Source organism: Theropithecus gelada, chromosome 11 (genome assembly GCF_003255815.1).
Source record: "Theropithecus gelada isolate Dixy chromosome 11, Tgel_1.0, whole genome shotgun sequence".
Taxonomy (NCBI): Eukaryota; Metazoa; Chordata; class Mammalia; order Primates; family Cercopithecidae; genus Theropithecus; species Theropithecus gelada.
Genome location: NC_037679.1, coordinates 4,437,519 through 4,456,947, shown reverse-complemented (window position 1 = coordinate 4,456,947; position 19,429 = coordinate 4,437,519). Strand labels below are relative to the sequence as shown.

Genomic DNA, 19,429 nt, shown 5'->3' with positions numbered 1-19,429 from the left:
CACAAAGGAGTAGAGAAGGAACAGATCTATACCAAAGTAAAGTTTTTGTATACTATTTGAAATTAAAATTTCAAATAATATTTAACTATATTATTTTAAATTAAGTTGTTAATTATAATCCCCAGAGAAGCCACTAAAAAACAATAAAGAAACAACAATGGAATTAGAATGACATACTAGAAATATTTAACACACAAAAAAGTAGTAATGAAGGAACAGAAAAACAAGGGACAAAAGACACATGAAAAACAAATAGCAAAATCGCAGATGTAACTCCTACTTCATGAGTAATTACATTAAATATACATGAACTAAATATTAAAATCAAAAGCCAACAAATGGAAATAAAAGAAACAGAGGACAGAAAAGTTAAAAAAAACAACAAAACAAAGTTGGTTCCTTGAAAAGATAACAAAATTGGCAAACTTAGCTAGGCTGATAAAGATAAAAGAGAAGACTCAAATGGTTAAAATCAGAAATGAAAGGGGAAACATTACTGTTACTCCTACAAAAACAAAAAGGATTATAAGGGGATACTATGCATAATTATAAGCCAACAAATTAGACAACCTAGATAAAATGGATGAATTCCTAGAAAAATATGAACTACTTAAGCTAGCTCAAGCAACAATAGAAAACTTGAATAGACCTATTTTCAACAAATAAAGAGAATGGACTAGCAGAAAAAAAAAATTCCTGCAAAGAAAAGCCCAGTCTCAGATGGCTTCACTGATGAGAAGAATTAACACCAATGTTTCATAATCTCTTTTAAAAGCAAAGAAGAGGGAACACTTCTCAACTCATGCTATGTGACTAGTATTGTGATGATACCAAAACCAAAGACAACATAAGAAAACTAGAGACCTAATATCTCTTGCAAATATAGATGGAAAAATCTCCAATAAAATACTAAAAAACCAAATCCTGCAACATATAATAAGTACCACATACTATGACCAAGTGGGATCTGTCCAGGAATGCAAGGAGGATTCAAAGTACAAAAATCATCAATTCTTGTAATATACCATATTAATAGAATAATGAACAAAAACTACACACAAGATAATGTCAATAGACACAGAAAGAGCATCTGGCAAAATCCAACACCCTTCCATGATTAAAAACACTCAAAAACTAGGAATAGAATTTTCCTAACCTGATAAAGAGTATCAACAAAAAAACCTCACAGCTAATATCATACTTAATGGTCAAAGACTGAATGCTTTCCTCTTAAGATCATTATATAGGAGGATCTAGTCAGGACAACTAAGTAAGAAAAAATAAAGGCCTCCAAATTGGAAAGGAAGAAGTAAAACTACTTCTGTTCACAGACAGCATAACATTGTATATAAAAATCCTAAGGAATCCACCCAAAATACTATTAGAGCAAATAAGCCAGTTTAGCAAGGTTGCAGGACACACATAAAAATCAGTATATTAAAAAAAGCAATTACATTTCTATACACTACAATAGGTAATCCAAAAATTAAGGAAACAATTTATAATAGCATCAAAAGAACAATGTACTTAGAATAAATTTAAGAGAAAAAAGAAGTATGAGACTTATACACTGAAACTATAAAATATTGTTGATAGAAATGAAAGACCTAAATAAATGAAAAGACATCCTGTGTTCATGGATTAAAAGACTTAATATTATTAAGACGGCAATACTCTCCAAACTGACCTATGGAATCAACATTATTCTTATCAAAATTCCAGGTGGATTTTTTTTTTTTTTTTTTTTTTTTTTGCAGAAATAGACAAGCTGATCCTAAAATTCACATGGAAATGCAAAAGACCCAGAATAGCCAAAACAATCTTGAAAAAGAAAAATGAAAATGTGAAGTTTCCAATTTCAAAACTGACTACAAAGTTACAGTGATCAATAAAGTGTGGTACTTGCATCAAATGCAGACATGTAGATCAACGGAAAACAACTGAGAGTCTATAAACAAACTCTTAAATTTTTGGCCAACTGCTTTTCAACAAGGGTGCCAAGATAATTCAACAGAGAACAGTCTTTTCAAAAATGGTGCTGGTATACCAGATATACACATAGAAAATGACAGAGTAGGACTCTATCTCATACCAGGTACAAAAATTAAAATAAATCATAGACCTACATCCATAAAACTCTTAGAAGATAAATGTTAAAAAAAACTTCATGACTTTGGATTCCGAATGGTTTCTAAGACATGACACCAAAAGCACAAATAACAGAATAAAAGGTAAACTAGAGGTCATCAAAATTAAACATAATTTTGTTTCAAAGAATACTATTAAGAAAGTGAAAACACAATCCACAGAATAGGAGAAAATATTTTCAATGTATCTGCTATGGTTTGAATATGTCTCTTCCAATTTAGGTATTGCCAGTGTGGTAGTATTAAGAGGTGGAGACTTTAACAAGCGATTAGGCCATGAGGGCTTGTACCTCATGAATGGTAAGGGGTGCCCTTATAAAAGGAGTTGATGAAAGGAGTTCTCCCCACTTGTCCTTATGCCTTCTGCTATGTGAAGACGCAGCATTCCTCTCCTCCAGAGGATGCAGCCCTCACCAGACACCACATGCTGGCAACTTGATTTTGGAATTTCCAGTCTCTGTAACTATGAAAAATAAATTTCTATTCTTTACAAATTACCTGGTCTGTGGTCCTGCGTTACAGCAGCACAAACAGACTAAGACAATATACAATAAGGGACTTCTATCCCAAATATATAAAAAATGCTTACAACTCAACAATAGAAAGACAACACAATTAAAATAGGCAAAGGATTTGAACGAACATTCTCCAAAGAAGCTATACAAATGACAAACACATGAGAAGATGCTCACCATCAGTAGGCATTAGAGAAAACAAAGTCAAAACTGCAATGACATACCACTTCATAACAACTAGAATGGCTTTTTTTTTTTTTAAGTGCTGATGAGGATGTGAAGACATTAGTATCCTCATACACTGCAGGCAGAATATGCAGTCACTTTGGAAAATACTATGGCAGCTCCTCAAAATGTTAAACCTACAGTTACTGTATATTCCAACAATTCCATTCTTCGTTATATTCTCAAGAGATATGAAACCATGTGTCCCCACCAACACTTGTCCATGAATGTTCATAGCAGAATTATTCATAATAGCCAATGAGTAGAAACAACCAAAATGTCTATCAATTAATGAATAAACAATGCAGTTTATACATATATAATGGGATGTTATTTGGCCACAAAAAAGGAATGAAGTACTGATACATGCTACAACATGGATGAACCTCAAAGAGTAGGTGAAATGAAAGAAGACAGTCACAAAAGGCCTTATACTGTATAGTTCCACTTTTATGAAATGTTCAGAACAGGCAAATCCATAGAAACAGGAAGTAGATTGGTGGCTGCCAGGGGCCAAGGGAAAGGGTTTAGGGAGTGAGTGCTAATGGGCACTGGTTTCTTTTGAGGGCAATAAAAATGTTCTAGAATTAGATGGTGGTGATCACAACTTGGTGAATGCACTTAAAATACCTGAATTGTTTACAAATTTTTAATATTTTCAATTTTATTACATACTGAGTAGATTCACAAGAATAGAAAACATTTAAAATATTTAAATGCTTTTATGAAATGTCCAGAATAGGTAAATCCCTAGAAACAGAAAGCAAATAGATTAGTGGTTGCCAGGGGCTAAGGGAAAGGGGCACACCTGAATTGTGCACTTTAAAAAGGGCATTTTATGGTATATAAATAATATCTGTATATAGCTGTTATTTTTTAAAGGGGCATAAGGGCTGGGCACAGTGGCTCACACCTGTAATCTCAGCACTTTGGGAGGTCGAGGCAGGCGGATCACTTGAGGTCAGGAGTTTGAGACCAGCCTGGCCAACATGGTGAAACCCTGTCTCTACTAAAAATACAAAAATTAGCCGGGTTTGGTGGCAGGCGCCTGTAATCCCAGCTACTTAGGAGGCTGAGGCAGGAGCATCGCTTGAACCCGGGAGGTGGAGGTTGCAGTGAGCTGAGATCATGCCACCGCACGCCAGCCTGGGTGACAGAGCAAGACTCTGCCTCAAAAAAAAAAAAAAGAAAAAAAAAAAAAGAGGGGCATCAGCTTCAAATGGGCATTTGATAGAAACTATAAAAGTAACTGAAAATATTTATAATGTATATATTTTACAGATATCTCATAAAAAATTAAAGTCAAATAGTTTTGAGCACAGGCAGTATATCCCCAAGAACTTCCCTCCATTTTCTGCAAATTAATCTCTGTGAAATGCTAGGAAATATGTGGTGTAACTATCACGGTGATTTCGTAAAACGAGTTTTAACAAGAACAACCCATGAGGACCTTATAAAAATGCAACTTTTGCACTTTGAAATGTATTTTTGAGATTTTTTTTTTTTTTTAAACTAGAACAATGTACAAACCAACAGAGAAGTTGAAGACGAATTTAGAGAAAAGGTAACAACATTCGGCCTTTGGCCCAAAACTCTTTTTCCGTGAGGAGGGAAGAGTACTTTAAAGCCATCTGCAGCTTTTGAGCTACGAAGCCATAATGGGTACAACACGCTCAGAATCCTCTGTTAAATCGAAGGGTAATTATGTCTATTCATCAGGGCTGCCATGTAAGCAACCTACCTCAGGAACACGCTGACATGCTTGGGGCTTGAAAAATTTGGTTATCAGCTCATTGCTGGTGCCCAGAAATTTTGATCTGGCTGGCACACCTGGATAGTGGCCAGATGATCAAGAGAAAATGCCTGGTTCCCTGCTACATCCCTGCTGGAAGTTGAGACCACCAAAAGCAGAGGTCTAATAATACCATTCAGAACAGTGATGGTGAAATTCAGAGTGCTCTGGCACCCACATATATCCCTTTAGACAGTGAAGCTGGTGTCTGAATTTCAACCTCAGCACAAATTAATTTTTGATTACATTTTTTAAAACATTGTATGAACTATTTTTTTAACATAAAAACCAAAACAACTACTGAGTTTTTAAGCAAGCACTTTTTAGTATTTATTAAGAAGTCATTTCTAAAAGTAAAACAAAACAAAAAACAAAAACCCCACTAATTTTCCCAGTGGAACCCTGAAGAAATCAGAGCTGCTTTTGGCTCACATCTGCAGGGCTGAGTGTACATTCCTCTGGGGGCCAAAAGTTCAAGGGCAATCCTCCCGCCTCCAGTCCTCCTTCCTTTTTCAAACAAAATATTGTCTTAAAATATTGGAGTGTTTCCTAGGAGTAACATTCCTGTCAGAAACTGGGTTGGATTATCTAAGAAAAAAATTTTTCCATTTCACTTAGTTATTATGCTCAGAACAAAAGGGATATATCATCCAAGCAATGAGTGTTCTCCAGTCAGTCTCGTCTTACCAAAACAGTTTAAGATCATGAAAATAATTTTATGTCTAACAAACTTTTCAGCACGGCAACAAGGAATAAACAGAGGTTACCTCCATGTACAGTTATCTTGATTAAGATATCCATAGAGAAAGCAAGCCACTCCTACGACTGCGGCCAGGAGAAGCATCTGAGTGTAATAGCCCAGCCAAGCAAAGTAGATTCCAATCTTCTCTCCATAATATTTCCTGAAGAAAGACAAATTATTTTTAGAAGATACAAATAATTACTCTGCAGCTTCATCCTAATATTAATTTCTGATTTTAAATAAAGGAGGCTTTAAGCTTAAACCTGACTCGATTCACCCTTAAAACATTCATTTTCATAGCAGACCCTGAATTCTATGAAACAAAAAGTGTATTACACATTATAGAAGAACTGATCACTATTGCTGGTTTGCCTGGTGAAAGTATATTAAAATACAGCAAGGAAGAGAAAAATGCTGATTATGGAATAAATACAGAGTATTACTATCATTCTTTGTAAAGATCAGCACTATTTTACACATTCTCCAAAAGACTGTTCTTTATATGCATGAGACAAATGAACATGAACAATCTGCTCAGTTATTTGCTTTTACTTAACTAGGGAAGTTCCTTGGAAGAAATGTAACGTAAATCACAAATACAGTTGAGCCTTAAACAACACAGGTTTGAACTGCATGGGTCCACTTAGATGTGGATTTTTTTTTCAATAAAAGATAAAGCTAGTGTGCCTGCCTCTCCTGCCTCCCCTTCCACTTCCTCCACCTCTTCCCACTCTGTCACCCCTGAGACAGCAAGAATAACCCTCCTTTTTTTCCTCCTCCTCAGCGTACTCAATGTGAAGACAAGGATGAAGACCTTTATGATGATCTATTTCCGTTTAGTGAATGGTAAATTTATGATTTCTTAACAACATTCTTTTCTCTAGCTTTATTGCAAGAATATAGTATATGATACATGTAACATTCAAAATATGTGTTAACTGATCGTTCATGTTATTGGTAAGACTTCCAGTCAACAGCAGACCATTAAAAGTTTAAGGGGAGTCAAAATTTATATGCAGGTTTTCGACTGTATGTGTGTGGGCGTGTCAGTGCCCTAGCCCTGCATTGTTCAAGGGGCAACTGCAATAATAATAGGAAAAATAATAATACTAATCTGTAGTGGAAGTCTCTCTGACCAAAATTTTTGCAAAACTTATGTAAGAATGAAAGAAGGCAGGATGCATATGACTGAGAAACCCATCACCCTGTATTCCTTATATCTAGCTCTTTTATTTTTTCCTAATTTTTAAAAAGTGGTTAATGGTATACTCTGGGGTAAAGGGAGGCCAGGTAGGCAAGATTGAAGAGTGTAGGCTGACCAAGAAGCAGTGCCAGAATTGTTCCTGAAAGGAAGGTCAAGCAGAGTTTAGGAATGAAGAGACGGTTCAGGTGACTGCTGCTGTTGCTGATATTCCCCAAGACTGACTCATTTCTGCCTTCATCTTGATCTGTAGAACAAGGAGATTTACTTCACTCTGAGGCCTGCGTGAGACTTCAGGCTCAGTATGGAGCTGGGCTGAACTCCTTGGCCTTAGCCTTGTGGGGACTCAGCTCTGAGCAAAACCTGGAGTCCTAGGAGACTTCAGACAGCAACATCCCTGGGCTGGACCAGCACTCACAGGGAAGGTCTGAGACCAGCTCCATGGGTCACAGGCCTGGGTGTAGGTCACATTCACAGGGAAAAAGGAAGAACTGAGACAGACCTGAGGGTGGAATCGGGAGATGGGAGGAACACAGTGTGGTGATTTTCACATGACCGGAGCTTTGCTGTCTAGCTCACGGAAGGCAGGCAAATGGCAGGCTCAGGATAGAGCCCGGAAGAGAAGTCTGGCCGTGGATTCGAGATGCCTTGGCCTCTTTTTGGTTATGCTCTCTGTAATAAGTTTTCATCAGCCATCCATCCTGGAAATGCCATATTTAAATTGGAAAGAATCTTAGAAGTTGCCTGGTCCAACCTCCCAATAATAAAAAATATCCTGCTATGTTTAAAGAGCTGGTCAGGCAGTCTCTGCTTGGTTATTTACTGTGACAAGGAGTTCAATACTTTCTAAGGCATGCCTGTTACATTGTAAGCAAGGCCAGAAAGATTTTTCAAATCTTAAAAGGAAATCTGTCTCTTAGTTCTTGCTGAAAAGCTGGAAATAATGAGGATTCCTTCAAATGTAATATTTTCTGATCATTGTCCCTCTCTGCCAAGTAAGTCCCAACTCTTAAAATCCATTTAACAAAATTCAGCTTTGATTTTTAAAATCAAAATTACAAGTATATAGTCATTAAATAGTCTAATAGCTCTAGAAGGCTGGTTATAAAAAGGAGCAGTCCCCTACCCCCTCACCTATTTCCTGCTGCCCAGAAGCAGTCACTTTAAACTCCTATAGTTGATGCTTAGAATATTTACTTTCCTATCTCTAAATAACATGCAAGAAGTGCTGCTTATTGATTTTTCAGTTTGGTGCATCACCTATTGACTTTCTATTCTGGACGACGTGGATTAAGCTCTCTTTCAACCCCTTGCCTCATCTAAACATCCACATCTCTATTCCTGCCATCCTCACATAGTTACAATATAACTTTTGGTTAGATTCATATTCTTGCTTTACATTATTATGATTCTATAAACACTATTCACAGCTGAATCAAGTCATTGCTATAATTACTTTTTCCTCCCTGCTCAGTATCTTGTTCTCCCTAGAGTTAATAATTGTCTTGATGGCTCATTGCTTAGTTTTGTGTACTTATCAACAATTCAACCCCAGACTCTCCCCTAATGTGTCACTTTCTCAATAGTTTCAAACACATGAGATCATCTATCAGTTTCAACTCCTTGAATAAATGCCCTCAGACCTCCTCCAACCTTGACTAATGACTCTCCAAGCCCCGCCACAGAACTGTGTCACCTGGGATCTCTCTGTCCCTCTCTCTTGTGCTGGCATTTCCTGTTAACTAACTCTTAGGTCTTCGTTCTTGGTGGAGCACCTCCTCCATTACCTTGCACATCTAAACTGTGAAAATTCCTCATACTTAACAGTTTGAGCAAACATAGAGTTACACATATATGGTCAAACTTTCCTTAGACATGTGAAGTCACTGCTGTCTTTTAGTGTGTAGTGTCATTGAGAAGCACAATGCTTTTGAGTCTTGATCCTTTGTATGACTTTCTTTTCATTTTGCTTTCTAAAGGCTAGCAGGATCTTCTTTGTCCCCAGTGTTCTGAGCCATCGTGTTGGAGTAACTCAGTGGCTCTATTTTCATCCTCTAGGCTGGGTACTCAGCAGGCTCTTTCCACCTAGAGACTCATGATGTTCAGTTCTTCAGATACTTCTCTGGAAGTACTTCTCAGATTTCTTCCCTACATTTTTTATCCTCTGGTTTCTCACACTCCTATTATTTATACATTGTACCTCCTGGACTGATCTAATTTTTTATCCTTTCCCCCTTTTCTATCCCTTTATAAATTTTGCTCTATGCTCTGCATAATTTCGTCAACTTCATTTTCTAATGGCTTCTATTGGTGTTTTTCTGTCTAATCACATTTTCAGTTTCCAAGAGCTAGATTTTATTCTCACAACAATCCTTTCTTATAGGATCCTGCCCTTGTCTTGTGAATACCCTATTTTCTTTTATTACTCTGGGGGTAAAAAATGGGAGTTTGGAGGGAAACTTTTCTTTTTCACCTGTGCAAAGTCTGGTTCCCATAGGTTGCTGTTTCCAGTTTGGTTTGCTTTTTGGGAAACCAAATGGAAAGAGCCCATTTTCCCTTCAGTAATCCCCGGGAACCACAGATGAGGTTTAATAGCCTGAATGTTCAAGGGGTTACTAGTGAGAAGCAATGAAGGGAAAGAACATGTGGACCAGGGACAGGGGACAGTTAAATGCATTTCCCCTAGCAAAATATATTTAAAATAGTCGCGAAATTTTCTTTACTGAAGCAAAAATAAATAAATAAATAAAAAATAGAGCACATAAAAAATGATTAAGAACCCATCACTCTGCCATCAGATGCTATTGGCTTAACATAAAAGGAAATTAATAAAATGGAAACTTCACATGAATGTCAACCTCAAATATTTACATATGTACAAACATCTTTTAAAATCTTATTTTACAGGGTAAACAGAGTTAATGAAAGTGCCTCTTCATGACTGTAATCTCGGTGATTGAATGACAAGGGAATCCAAGTGTGATCACATAAAATAAAGAAATCTCTTATGAAACAATGAATCTAAGCAATGATTGTTGATAGATGCTGTCATCACAAAAAAGAGAGACAAATGGACATTATATACCTTCTGATATAAGTACCTAACTCCACGTATAACGTATTCTTGTATAAAATCTAACCTCAATCAGATTAAGCTTCTAGATGAGGATCCAATTACTTAGCTAATGCAAATACACAAATTACGTAGTCATAGCAAATACAGAGCAACATGTTCAACACCACCACAGGAGAGAATGAAATCAGCAAAACAGGGAATGCAAGGCATTCTTTCAACAACAGCAAGGAAAACAAGAAATAAACAGTGAAACTGAGACCAGAAGAAATTTGAGAGATTGTATTAACTGCAACCTCTGGACCATGTTTGGATCCTGCTTTGAACTAAAAAACCATTAAGTTGTTTTCGGGACAATAAGGGAAATCTGAATCCTGATTATCTGATGATATTAATTTTTTTTTTTTTTTTGGAGACAGGGTCTTACTCTGTTGCCCTAGAATGCAGTGGCACAATCATAGCTTACTGCAGCCTCAAACTCCTGGGCTCGAGCAATTCTCCCATCTCAGTCTCCTGAGTAGCTGGGACTACAGGTGTAAGCCATCATGCCTGGCTTTTTTTTTTTTTTTTTTAAGACTGGATCTCACTATGTTGCTCAGTCTGGCCTCAAGCGATCCTCCTGCCATAGCTTCCTAAAGTGCTGGGATTAGAGGAATGAGTCACCTCACCCAGCCTTCCTTTTCAAAAGGGGGTATTCTGGTTATGTTTAAAAGACACCTTATTTAGAAATAGATGCTAATGAAATGATATGACATTTGGAGTCTGCTTCAAAATGATCCAGTGGAGTAGGGAGGGAAAGAAGTGGGAGTAAAAGTGAAACAAGATTAGCTATGAGTTTATAATTTTTGGAGCTGGGTGACAGATGAATGCAGGCTCGCTATGATACTCTATTTCTGTATATATTTGAAATTTCCCATGGAAAATGTAAAACAAAACAAATATTCATTTGTTTAAAACTTTCACTTTTAAGGTCTAGTAGTTTTCTCAAGTAGGTGGCAAATGCACGGGACACTGAGACACCATAAAAAAACAGGTACGTGACCCAGGCAGACATGAAGTTAATTCTCCTCTCCTCTTCACTCTCCACATGCAATCCATAAACAAGTCCTGTTGACTCGACTCCCCAAACACATCCCAAATCTGCTCCCACAGTCTCTTGCCTGGCTCACTCAAACGGCCTCCTACCTAGTGGTCTCCCTGCTTCCTGTACCCCTTATAATCCATTCTCCACATTATCTTTGCAAACTGTGAATAGGATACAATGACTTAAACATTTAAAATATTACAACTGCTTCTCACTGCAATTAAAGTCTAAACTCTTTTCAGCACTCCTGCCACCCCTCTAACTTCATGTCTTATCATTTTCTTTCTCACTAGCACTGGTCTTTGATGTTTCCTCAAACTTGCCAAATGTGTGTGCATCTCAGAGCCACTGTACAAGCTGCTCCTATTCCTAGAAGGACTTCTCCCAAGTCCTCAAAGTACTGACTTCTCTTCACAATCCGGTCTCAGCTTAAATGTCACCTCCTCAAAGATGACTCCCTAAACTCACTTCCCACTCTGCCCTCCCATCCTATTGCTCTGCTATTTTCTTCACTTCAATTAGAAATTCTGTTTATTTATTTTCATATTTTATTGGTGTTCTTGGTCTATCTCCCACAAGCCAGTATCCTCAGCACTGCCCAAACAATGTAAGCTTCTGGAGGAAAACCAACAGCATACTTTGGGAAGAAAAACTCTTGAGCTAGTCATTGTATTTTGTGGGATACAATGAAATAGAACCTAGCAGCAGACACAAGAAAAGAGTAAAAATGCATATGTCTTACCATGCAATAGAGGCTACATCTAACATTTACTTCTGTGCAATATGGAATTTGGTGGGTCTGCATCCCAGTTCCTGGGTGGGAGGTAACCTCTAAACCCTTGGAACTTCCTGAGAGACAGGAGTGCCTTTTTATTCACGGTGGAACCCTAGGACTATGCCTGATAGTTTATGCCAGTAAAGTGGCTCATGGTGGGCCTCTAGAGAGTTTGTGCTAATGAGATGACTCAGGGTGGAGGCTGGCCATGCTAGAAAGATCAACCATACGATTGGAGAACTGGAGCTTTGAGCCACATATTACTGGCCATCTTCCAGGGAGAGGATGGTACTGGAGATTGAGCCACATGGGTAATGATTCAATTAATCACGCCCACACAATTAAGCCTCAGTAAAAACCCTGGCCAACGAAGCCCAGCACTCTGGGTCAGCTCCCTTAGCTGGCAAGAGTCTTGATGAGTACTGTCACATTCAGTTGCTGCGGGGTAACACACTGAGTGCCTCCCCCTGGAGTACTCCCTACAACCCCTCACCTGATAAGATCCAAGGGCTGCTTTTTGTATATGCTTCGAGGATGAGCCCATTCTCTGTACAGAAGGTACCGTTCATTAGGGCAGCTGGGATCCTCTGACTGACGGCGGAATTTGCACTGTGACGCAGAAGGGAACATGTGAGCACCATAATCATCATGTTTTCACAAATCTGTTTCTTAAATGTGATACAAATATTTGATAGTCAGTTGTGAATAAGGGGTCCTCACCTGCTGGAAGGGGTAGAAATACCATCTAATTTTTAGTGATTCTTAACCAGGCATGGTACTAGCCTCCTTGGGGGTCATTTGTGAATGTGGGCAGGATCAATGACTCGGTGTTACAATCCTGGGGAGCACTGCAGGGACTCTGTGAGGGCCCCAGAGATGCTTAAAATGCTTTCGGTGGGGGCAGTCCTACACAATGAAAAATTGGGCCACCCAAGTGCCCAAATCACTACACCAGAGGAACACGGGATAGCCCACCCCTCTCCACGGACAATGGGGAAACCAGGACCTTGGCTGGTTAACAGCAGGGTCAATTCTAAAACCTAGGCTTCTTTGTCCCCAGTTCAGCAGTTATTCTGTGATAACAGATAGAAAAAAAAATAACAAAGCTTGATATCATGTTATACACTTAGCTTATTCAAGAAACAAAACTTCCTGCTTAAATCCAGTTGTCTTTTTTCCTAACTCATTTTTCTTCTTCTGGCACTAGAACCAGATTACCACCCAGCCAAATCAGGGCATAGGCCCTGACCTTCACACATCTCCCTCTCAAATACCACGTGGGACCATCTGTTAGCCTGAATACAGGACCACTGCAATTAGAAGAGGCTTTAGTGGAAAAGACCTGGCCAAAAGCAAATGTGAACTGCTATAGAACCTTGGCACCCCAAATTAATATTCGTGACAGCTATTTGCAAGCAGCCTCAAAATTCATGTCCTGCTATTCGCAATTAGCTAAATTCAGTGGGGTACAAAAGTAAAACACATGGACTGTCAGGCTGGATGGCTACATTGGGTCTCTTAGGATCAGTATTTACTTCACCCAGCTCCCTGTTCTCTACTTTTCCATGTGTGTCAAGCTGCTGTTTAGTGTCCTAGTTTTATTATGTTATTTAGTACATTTCAATATTGTCTATCCACAAATACATGTACTACACAGTAGCAATTACCAGTATCAGTCTTTGCTTTCTTTGGTCTTATAGAGTCAGATGAATTGATAGTGAATATAACAAAGTAATAATGCAATATAATATAGTACTTATTTCAATGATGGAGTTGTAAATGTCCCTGCATTTACAGTGGTCACATTTTAAAAATTTCATTTCACGAGAGATGTTCTCGGCTAGAGAAGTACTCTTGAATTTGAGGGGTTGCCGTAATCTCAGAATATAGTCCTTAAAAGAATGTCAACAATCTGGGGTACTGCCATTGTCACAACAACCCTGACAGATGCCTTTTTAAAAGCCCAGGGATATTCCAGGGGACAGTTTGAAAATCATATTCCAAATGAGGAAGTAAAGTCTATGTTACAGAAAATGATAAATAAGAAGGTCTAACATGTATTTTGCTGACAAAGACTAATTTTTTTTGGTTGATGATAACATCTGTTAGTAATTATGAAAATAGCTAACACTTATAATAGTATTTATTATATGCTAGGGACTAACATTTGGATTAATTTAATAGATTAATTTAAAGCTCTTAACAACTCTAGGAGGTAGGTTATAATTTATTCCCAGCTTATTGATGAAGAAATGGAGGAAGAAAGGCTAAATGACTTTCACAAGGTCATCTAGCTAGAAGGTGGCAGGGCAGGCATTTTGGTCCCAGAAATGCTAACAGAGATTAACTGCTAATCTATACTGCTTTACACATTAACTGTGAGAGAGGTACTGTCCATTCATTCATTTGCTCCTTTAAAACTGAGTATCTTTATGACTGGGATCCATCTGTGAACAAAAGACCTGGTTCTTACCCAAAATGAGCTTGTAATCTTGCAGTATGTTCCCTTCATTTTATTGAGGAAGAAACTTACAGTCAGGAAAGTTAGCCCTTTGCTATTGTCAACACCAGAGTATACAGAAGGCCTTTTAGTTCATTTTTGCCTTTTAACTTACATCATGGAGTGGGAAAGCTGCTTTGTAGATCCCAGAGTTTACAAGTCTGTTGATCCCAAACTTGCTAACATTGTTTATCAGTTGATACTTGACTCGAGAGAGGATGAAGTAAACCTAAAAAGATTCCAAAATAGAGTATGTGGTTTATACAGTGTAACTAGCCAATCCAATCATTGTTTACTACTGTAACATGAATCTGCTGGCATATTTCTTTTCTTTTTGTGCAGTTTTTACAAATAAAACCAAACCAACCAAACCACAAAACAGCAGGTTCCAAATTACCCCAAGACAGCAACTAAATGTGGTTTAGACTTACAATGCGGCTTCTGGTGGCTGGATTGAAGAAAGCATCTCTATCAACAATGTAAAAATCATTCATCCGGTTCTTCTCAAATGGGGCAGTGAAAAACTCTTGCTCTGGCTTGATGATGCTTTCATCTACACTGAGGACTTTGGTAAACCAGTTGAGTGTACCAAAGGCCGAGGACCGGTTTTTCAGATCATTGGGTTTCAGAGGCAATTTGATATGCATTATCTCAGCATAAGTACATAACACCTCCCACGGTGCATGTACTTTTACAAATACAAGCTTGTCATCCAAAACCTATATTGAAAAAATAAAAACACAGAACAAGAAACCAAACCAACTATTTTCACAATTTTAAAACACACAGATTTTTCTTATGTTGTTGGTAGCTTAAAAAAAAAAAAAATACAGAGAACACCACTAGAAGTGAAGATAACAATAAAAATAGATTTGCAAACCATCAAAAATTTTTGCTTTAAAGACAATTTCTTGGTTTGAATCATTAAGAAATTCAAATAATCAGTTTATAAAACTATGAAAATAATTTATAAAATGAAGAAAACCAAACTTATTTGTCTATCACTCTACCCAAATAATTGACAAAGTAAAAACACTAGAATATTCATTGTAGTGCTATCATAATGAAAAATTTTTAATTTTCTAAACTTTGAACTGTCTATTGTCTATCTGTTCAATATCATATTATGTGGCTGTTAAAAATGTCAAAGAATTATGTTTATTGCCATAAATCCATTTGCTACATATTAAAGGGAAAAAGCAAATTATAAAACTGTGAAGTGGTAATTTTCTCCTTTTTGAAAGATAAAAAATGTGTGTATATATATATATATTTAAGGAAAACAGCTCAGAAGGACTGTAAAATTATTTATGGATCATTAAGATACAGATTATTTTCCTTATTCTTATGTTTCCTAATATTTACCATAAACTATTTTTTGTATAACAGAAAAGCTTTTAAAAGTTTCTTAAAGGCAGAAATAATCATTCATACATGCATTCATTGTAAAATTCGTTGGCTATTAAAAAAGATCTGCTGGTTTTGATCAGAAAAAAAGAATACATTCTATACAATGCAGATTTTGATTGACTCCTCTCCCAGTCTATGACTAAGATGTGGCCAGGGCTGCGTGTTTCCAATGTCACCCCAGTATTCCAAGTGGCACGAAGCTGCCCAAGAACAGTGGTCAGCCAAGGGCTGAAAAGGGACCAATACTTACTGATCTTGTTGCTTCTAACTGCAGGCCATGACAGATAAGGTTAGATTCGTATGCTTGTCTTTTCCTCTGTCAAAAGAAATTGGAATATGTTAGACCTTTAGTTTACCAAAGGCAGAAAAAGGCATTTTTTAAAACGATATTAATAACAAAACCAAACTAGCGTGGACCTGAAAAAGAAATTCATCAGCTCCAAATGGAACAGAAGCAATGAAGCAGCTCTTGCTGCTGGTGACGTGTGAGTGTTGGATCCCCAAGAGAATGCCGTGGAGGGTAGTTCGATGCCCTGGCACCCTCGCAGGCCCTGGGCTGTCCTGGTGGGGTTTCAATCATCTGAGGTAAATAAAAGTATCCTGCTTTGACACAATCCCATGTACTTTTTGGCTCACAAAAGCATACAAATTGAGCTTTCTGAGTCCTATTCATTGATACGAGTTTTCAGAGTTGAAGATCCCAGATTTTAAAAATTTGATTTCCATACCATTCAAATGGTTTAATTACTGGATGTGTATGCGTTATCCCTGCATATCTTGACCAAATTAAATAAAACAACACAGGCAATTTTGGCAAAATTCAGAGAATTTTTTTCTGTCTGCAAGACTGAGATGTTTGTGAAGCTATAAATGTCTAAATCTATAAAAATAGTGAACTAAATCTATATTACATAGCCATTTCAAAAGATACAGAATTTACTACACTTATCGATATTAAATTTTAGATGCCTAGGCTTTTGCCAAGCTGCGCCCAAAGTTGTAAGGGAAGCATGCAAAGATGGAGACTTGTTTGACCTTTTAAAAAGAATGTTTTTCATGACAAAATAGTTTATACTGCTTTGTGAAATGAAGAAAATGAGTAGACACAGAGGTTAAGAACACAAGCTTTGCTATGGTTTAAATATGTCCCCCCAAAATCATGTTAGAAACTGAATCCCCAATGCAACAGTGTTGAGAGGTAGGGCCCACTGAGGGGTGATCAGGTCACAAGGGCAGACTTAACACAGGAGGGGTTTCATTAGCATGGAATGGGCTCCTTATAAAAGTTTGGCCCCTTTTTGTTTCTAACCCCCTGCCCCATTTTTGTTTCTCCCCACCACCTCTCTCTCCCCCACCACTGTGGGGGTGACACTGCAAGAAAGTCCTCACCAGATGCCAGCCCCCTTGATCTCAGACTTCTCAGCCTACAGAACTGTGAGCCAATCAATTTCTGTTCTTTATAAATTAGTCTGTGGAATTCTGTTGCAGCAGCACAAAATGGACCAAGATGAGCTCTGTAACCATACTTCCTGGGTTCGAAATCTGAATTTATTATTTGTCAGCTCCATGACCCATGACAAGAAAATTAAACTCTTCATGCTTCATTTTCTTCATCTGTAGAATTAAGAAAACCCACTTGTTTCCTTTTTAGGGTCTTGTGAAGATATGATTTAAACTACGTAAAGCACATGAAGTAGAATTTTCATTTACAATAGTGACGAAAGGTAACTTGGAGCAAGCCTTACACTGAAGACAGCTGAAAAAGCTGGGTGGGGTATTTAGCACAGCAGTTAACAAGATAGAGAGGAACTGCTAGGTCCAGGTCGAGATCATCTAGTGGATCTGGCAGTCAGGCACTTTACCCAGGGAGCAGTACTCATGATCTTCCCACTCTAAAGGGACAGAGTGGGGATGAGCTGCTGTGCTAAGCACAGGGCCTAGAACATAAAAAACATCCCATTAACTAGAAGTAGGTGAAGCTGCAGGAAAAAGATCAAAGGTCAAAAATTAAAAGAATATACTTGGTATTTGGCTAAATTTGAGTCCAAGTGGAATCTCTGATGTATTGTGTAGAAGTATCAGAAAAAGGATATTGCTTTGTTTTTATATCATTAATAAATGGTTGTACAGTACTTAAAACATGCCAGACACTGTTCTAAGAGTTGTACAGATATAGTACATTTAACTGTTTGCTGCAATTTGAACGTACAATAGAGTAGCAGAGGAAACCAGCAAGTGGTATAACTTCCCTATAAACAAGCAAATGGCCTAGAAATGCCCCACTCAGATAGTGGGTAAGGAGAGTTTCAGGTACAGCTCTCCTACTCTGCTCCCCGCAAATGACTGTTCCCTCTGGGTGTCCCCATCCCCGCCATCTCTGCAATTCATCCTGAGAAGTTCTTCAGCACTTTCTACCTCTGACCCACCATATTCCCAACTTGAACTTGAAAGTTGACTCAGATTCATTCTACTTCTTATCTAAGCAGTACTTCTTCCCTCTAAATCCTAATACTCACACTGTGATTCTTATATAGGAGCCCAGTCCTTATTTCTGATTGATTACCTCTTTATTACTGGGTAAAGCATTTTCATCCCACAGACAGTGTTCATCAGTATATGCCCGACATGGTTTTGATTTGTGTCTTTGTCCAAATGTCATGTCGAACTGTAATCCCCAATGTTAGGAGAGGGGCCTGATGGGGGGTGACTGGACCATGGGGGCGGATTTCCCCCCTTGCTGTTCTCGTGATAGTGAGTTCTCACGGGATCTGGCTATTTAAAAGTGTGTAGCATCTCCCCTTTGCTCTTATCCTCCCGCTCCAGACACGTAAGATGTGCCTTCCTCCTCTGCCATGATTGGAAGTTTCCTGAGGCCTCCCCAGCCATGCTTCCTGTACAGCCTGCAGAAGTGAGCCAATGAAACCTCTTTTCTTTATAAATTACCCAGTCTCAGGTAGTTCCTTATAGCAATGTAAGAACTAATACAATACCTAACACATATTTGTTGAAAGAATATACTCAACAAGCATTAGTTCATTTACAAACATTTCTTGAGTGCGTTCTATTTTGCAAGCATCCTGCAAAGTGCTGGAGACTGAAAGAAGAATTTAAATTAGTCTGTTACAGAGGAATTATAGAGAAACTTAGTGTCCAGTGACCTAAGACTTTCTCCCAATACAGAATGACTGAAACATTTATTCACGTGCTTCCTGGCACTGTAATGGACATCTGTCATTCTTTATGGCCACTCATTTTAAACTCCTACCAGAGCCCACGTCCACTATAGCAGATAAAAACACAGACACTCCTTTTCCTGGTCTCCCATGAAATTCAGCTACTGGCACTTGAGCTAGGCCCTGCCAACCAGACTACCTGGCTCCAGGCTCCAAACTGAATGCTAGTGATGCAAAGCAGCCAGGCCCAGCAGAATACATTCTGGGGTGGCTAAGAGAGCAAATGCCAGTTCCAGAAACGGTAGAGGTTATGGCAGGAGCTTCCCATAGCCACTGCTAGTCAGTGGTACCAGCGGTGCTGGCAGCAGCCCTGTGCCCAGGACAGCAACTGTGCTTTTTCTCCTGCAGCAGAATTTAAGGTACTGCTTCTGGCTGCGTATCTCTAAGCTTATTTATCTAACCCTTCAGGAGAATCTGTGAGTTCTCTAACATTTTTCTGATAAACTCTTGATATGCTTAAATTACAGTTCATTTCTGATACCGGTAAGCAAGAATCCTGACTAACAGAGAGGCCACAAACTAGGGAAAACATGTTAGCCCAAAACCTAAAACATGGTACAGTAGAGGGAGGGAAAAGGACCGGCACCGTGACATTCTTTCCTTCAGGGGAGATGACTCACTCTGAGGCTGTACAAAGGGCAACCCAGATGGTCTCACTAGCAGGTCATAGCAGGATCCATGCCTGTGTCTTTGGTATCCTCTAAAATTCAGTCATGAATTTCAGTTAGCATG

General features: G+C 38.3%; 1 protein-coding gene across 4 annotated transcripts in view; it reads right to left on the bottom strand.

The window, feature by feature from the left end:
* The window catches only part of ANO6 (anoctamin 6), a 224,412-nt gene that overhangs the window by 73,844 nt on the left and 131,139 nt on the right, over positions 1 to 19,429 (bottom strand). For all 4 annotated transcript variants that reach the window (XM_025403747.1, XM_025403743.1, XM_025403746.1 and 1 more), the window contains 5 exons: positions 15,715 to 15,780; positions 14,486 to 14,773; positions 14,170 to 14,283; positions 12,048 to 12,163; positions 5,447 to 5,581 (listed from right to left, as the gene is read on the bottom strand). In XM_025403747.1, coding sequence (XP_025259532.1) covers positions 5,447 to 5,581; positions 12,048 to 12,163; positions 14,170 to 14,283; positions 14,486 to 14,773; positions 15,715 to 15,780 — 719 coding nt within the window. The remainder of the gene's footprint in view (positions 1 to 5,446; positions 5,582 to 12,047; positions 12,164 to 14,169; positions 14,284 to 14,485; positions 14,774 to 15,714; positions 15,781 to 19,429) is intronic.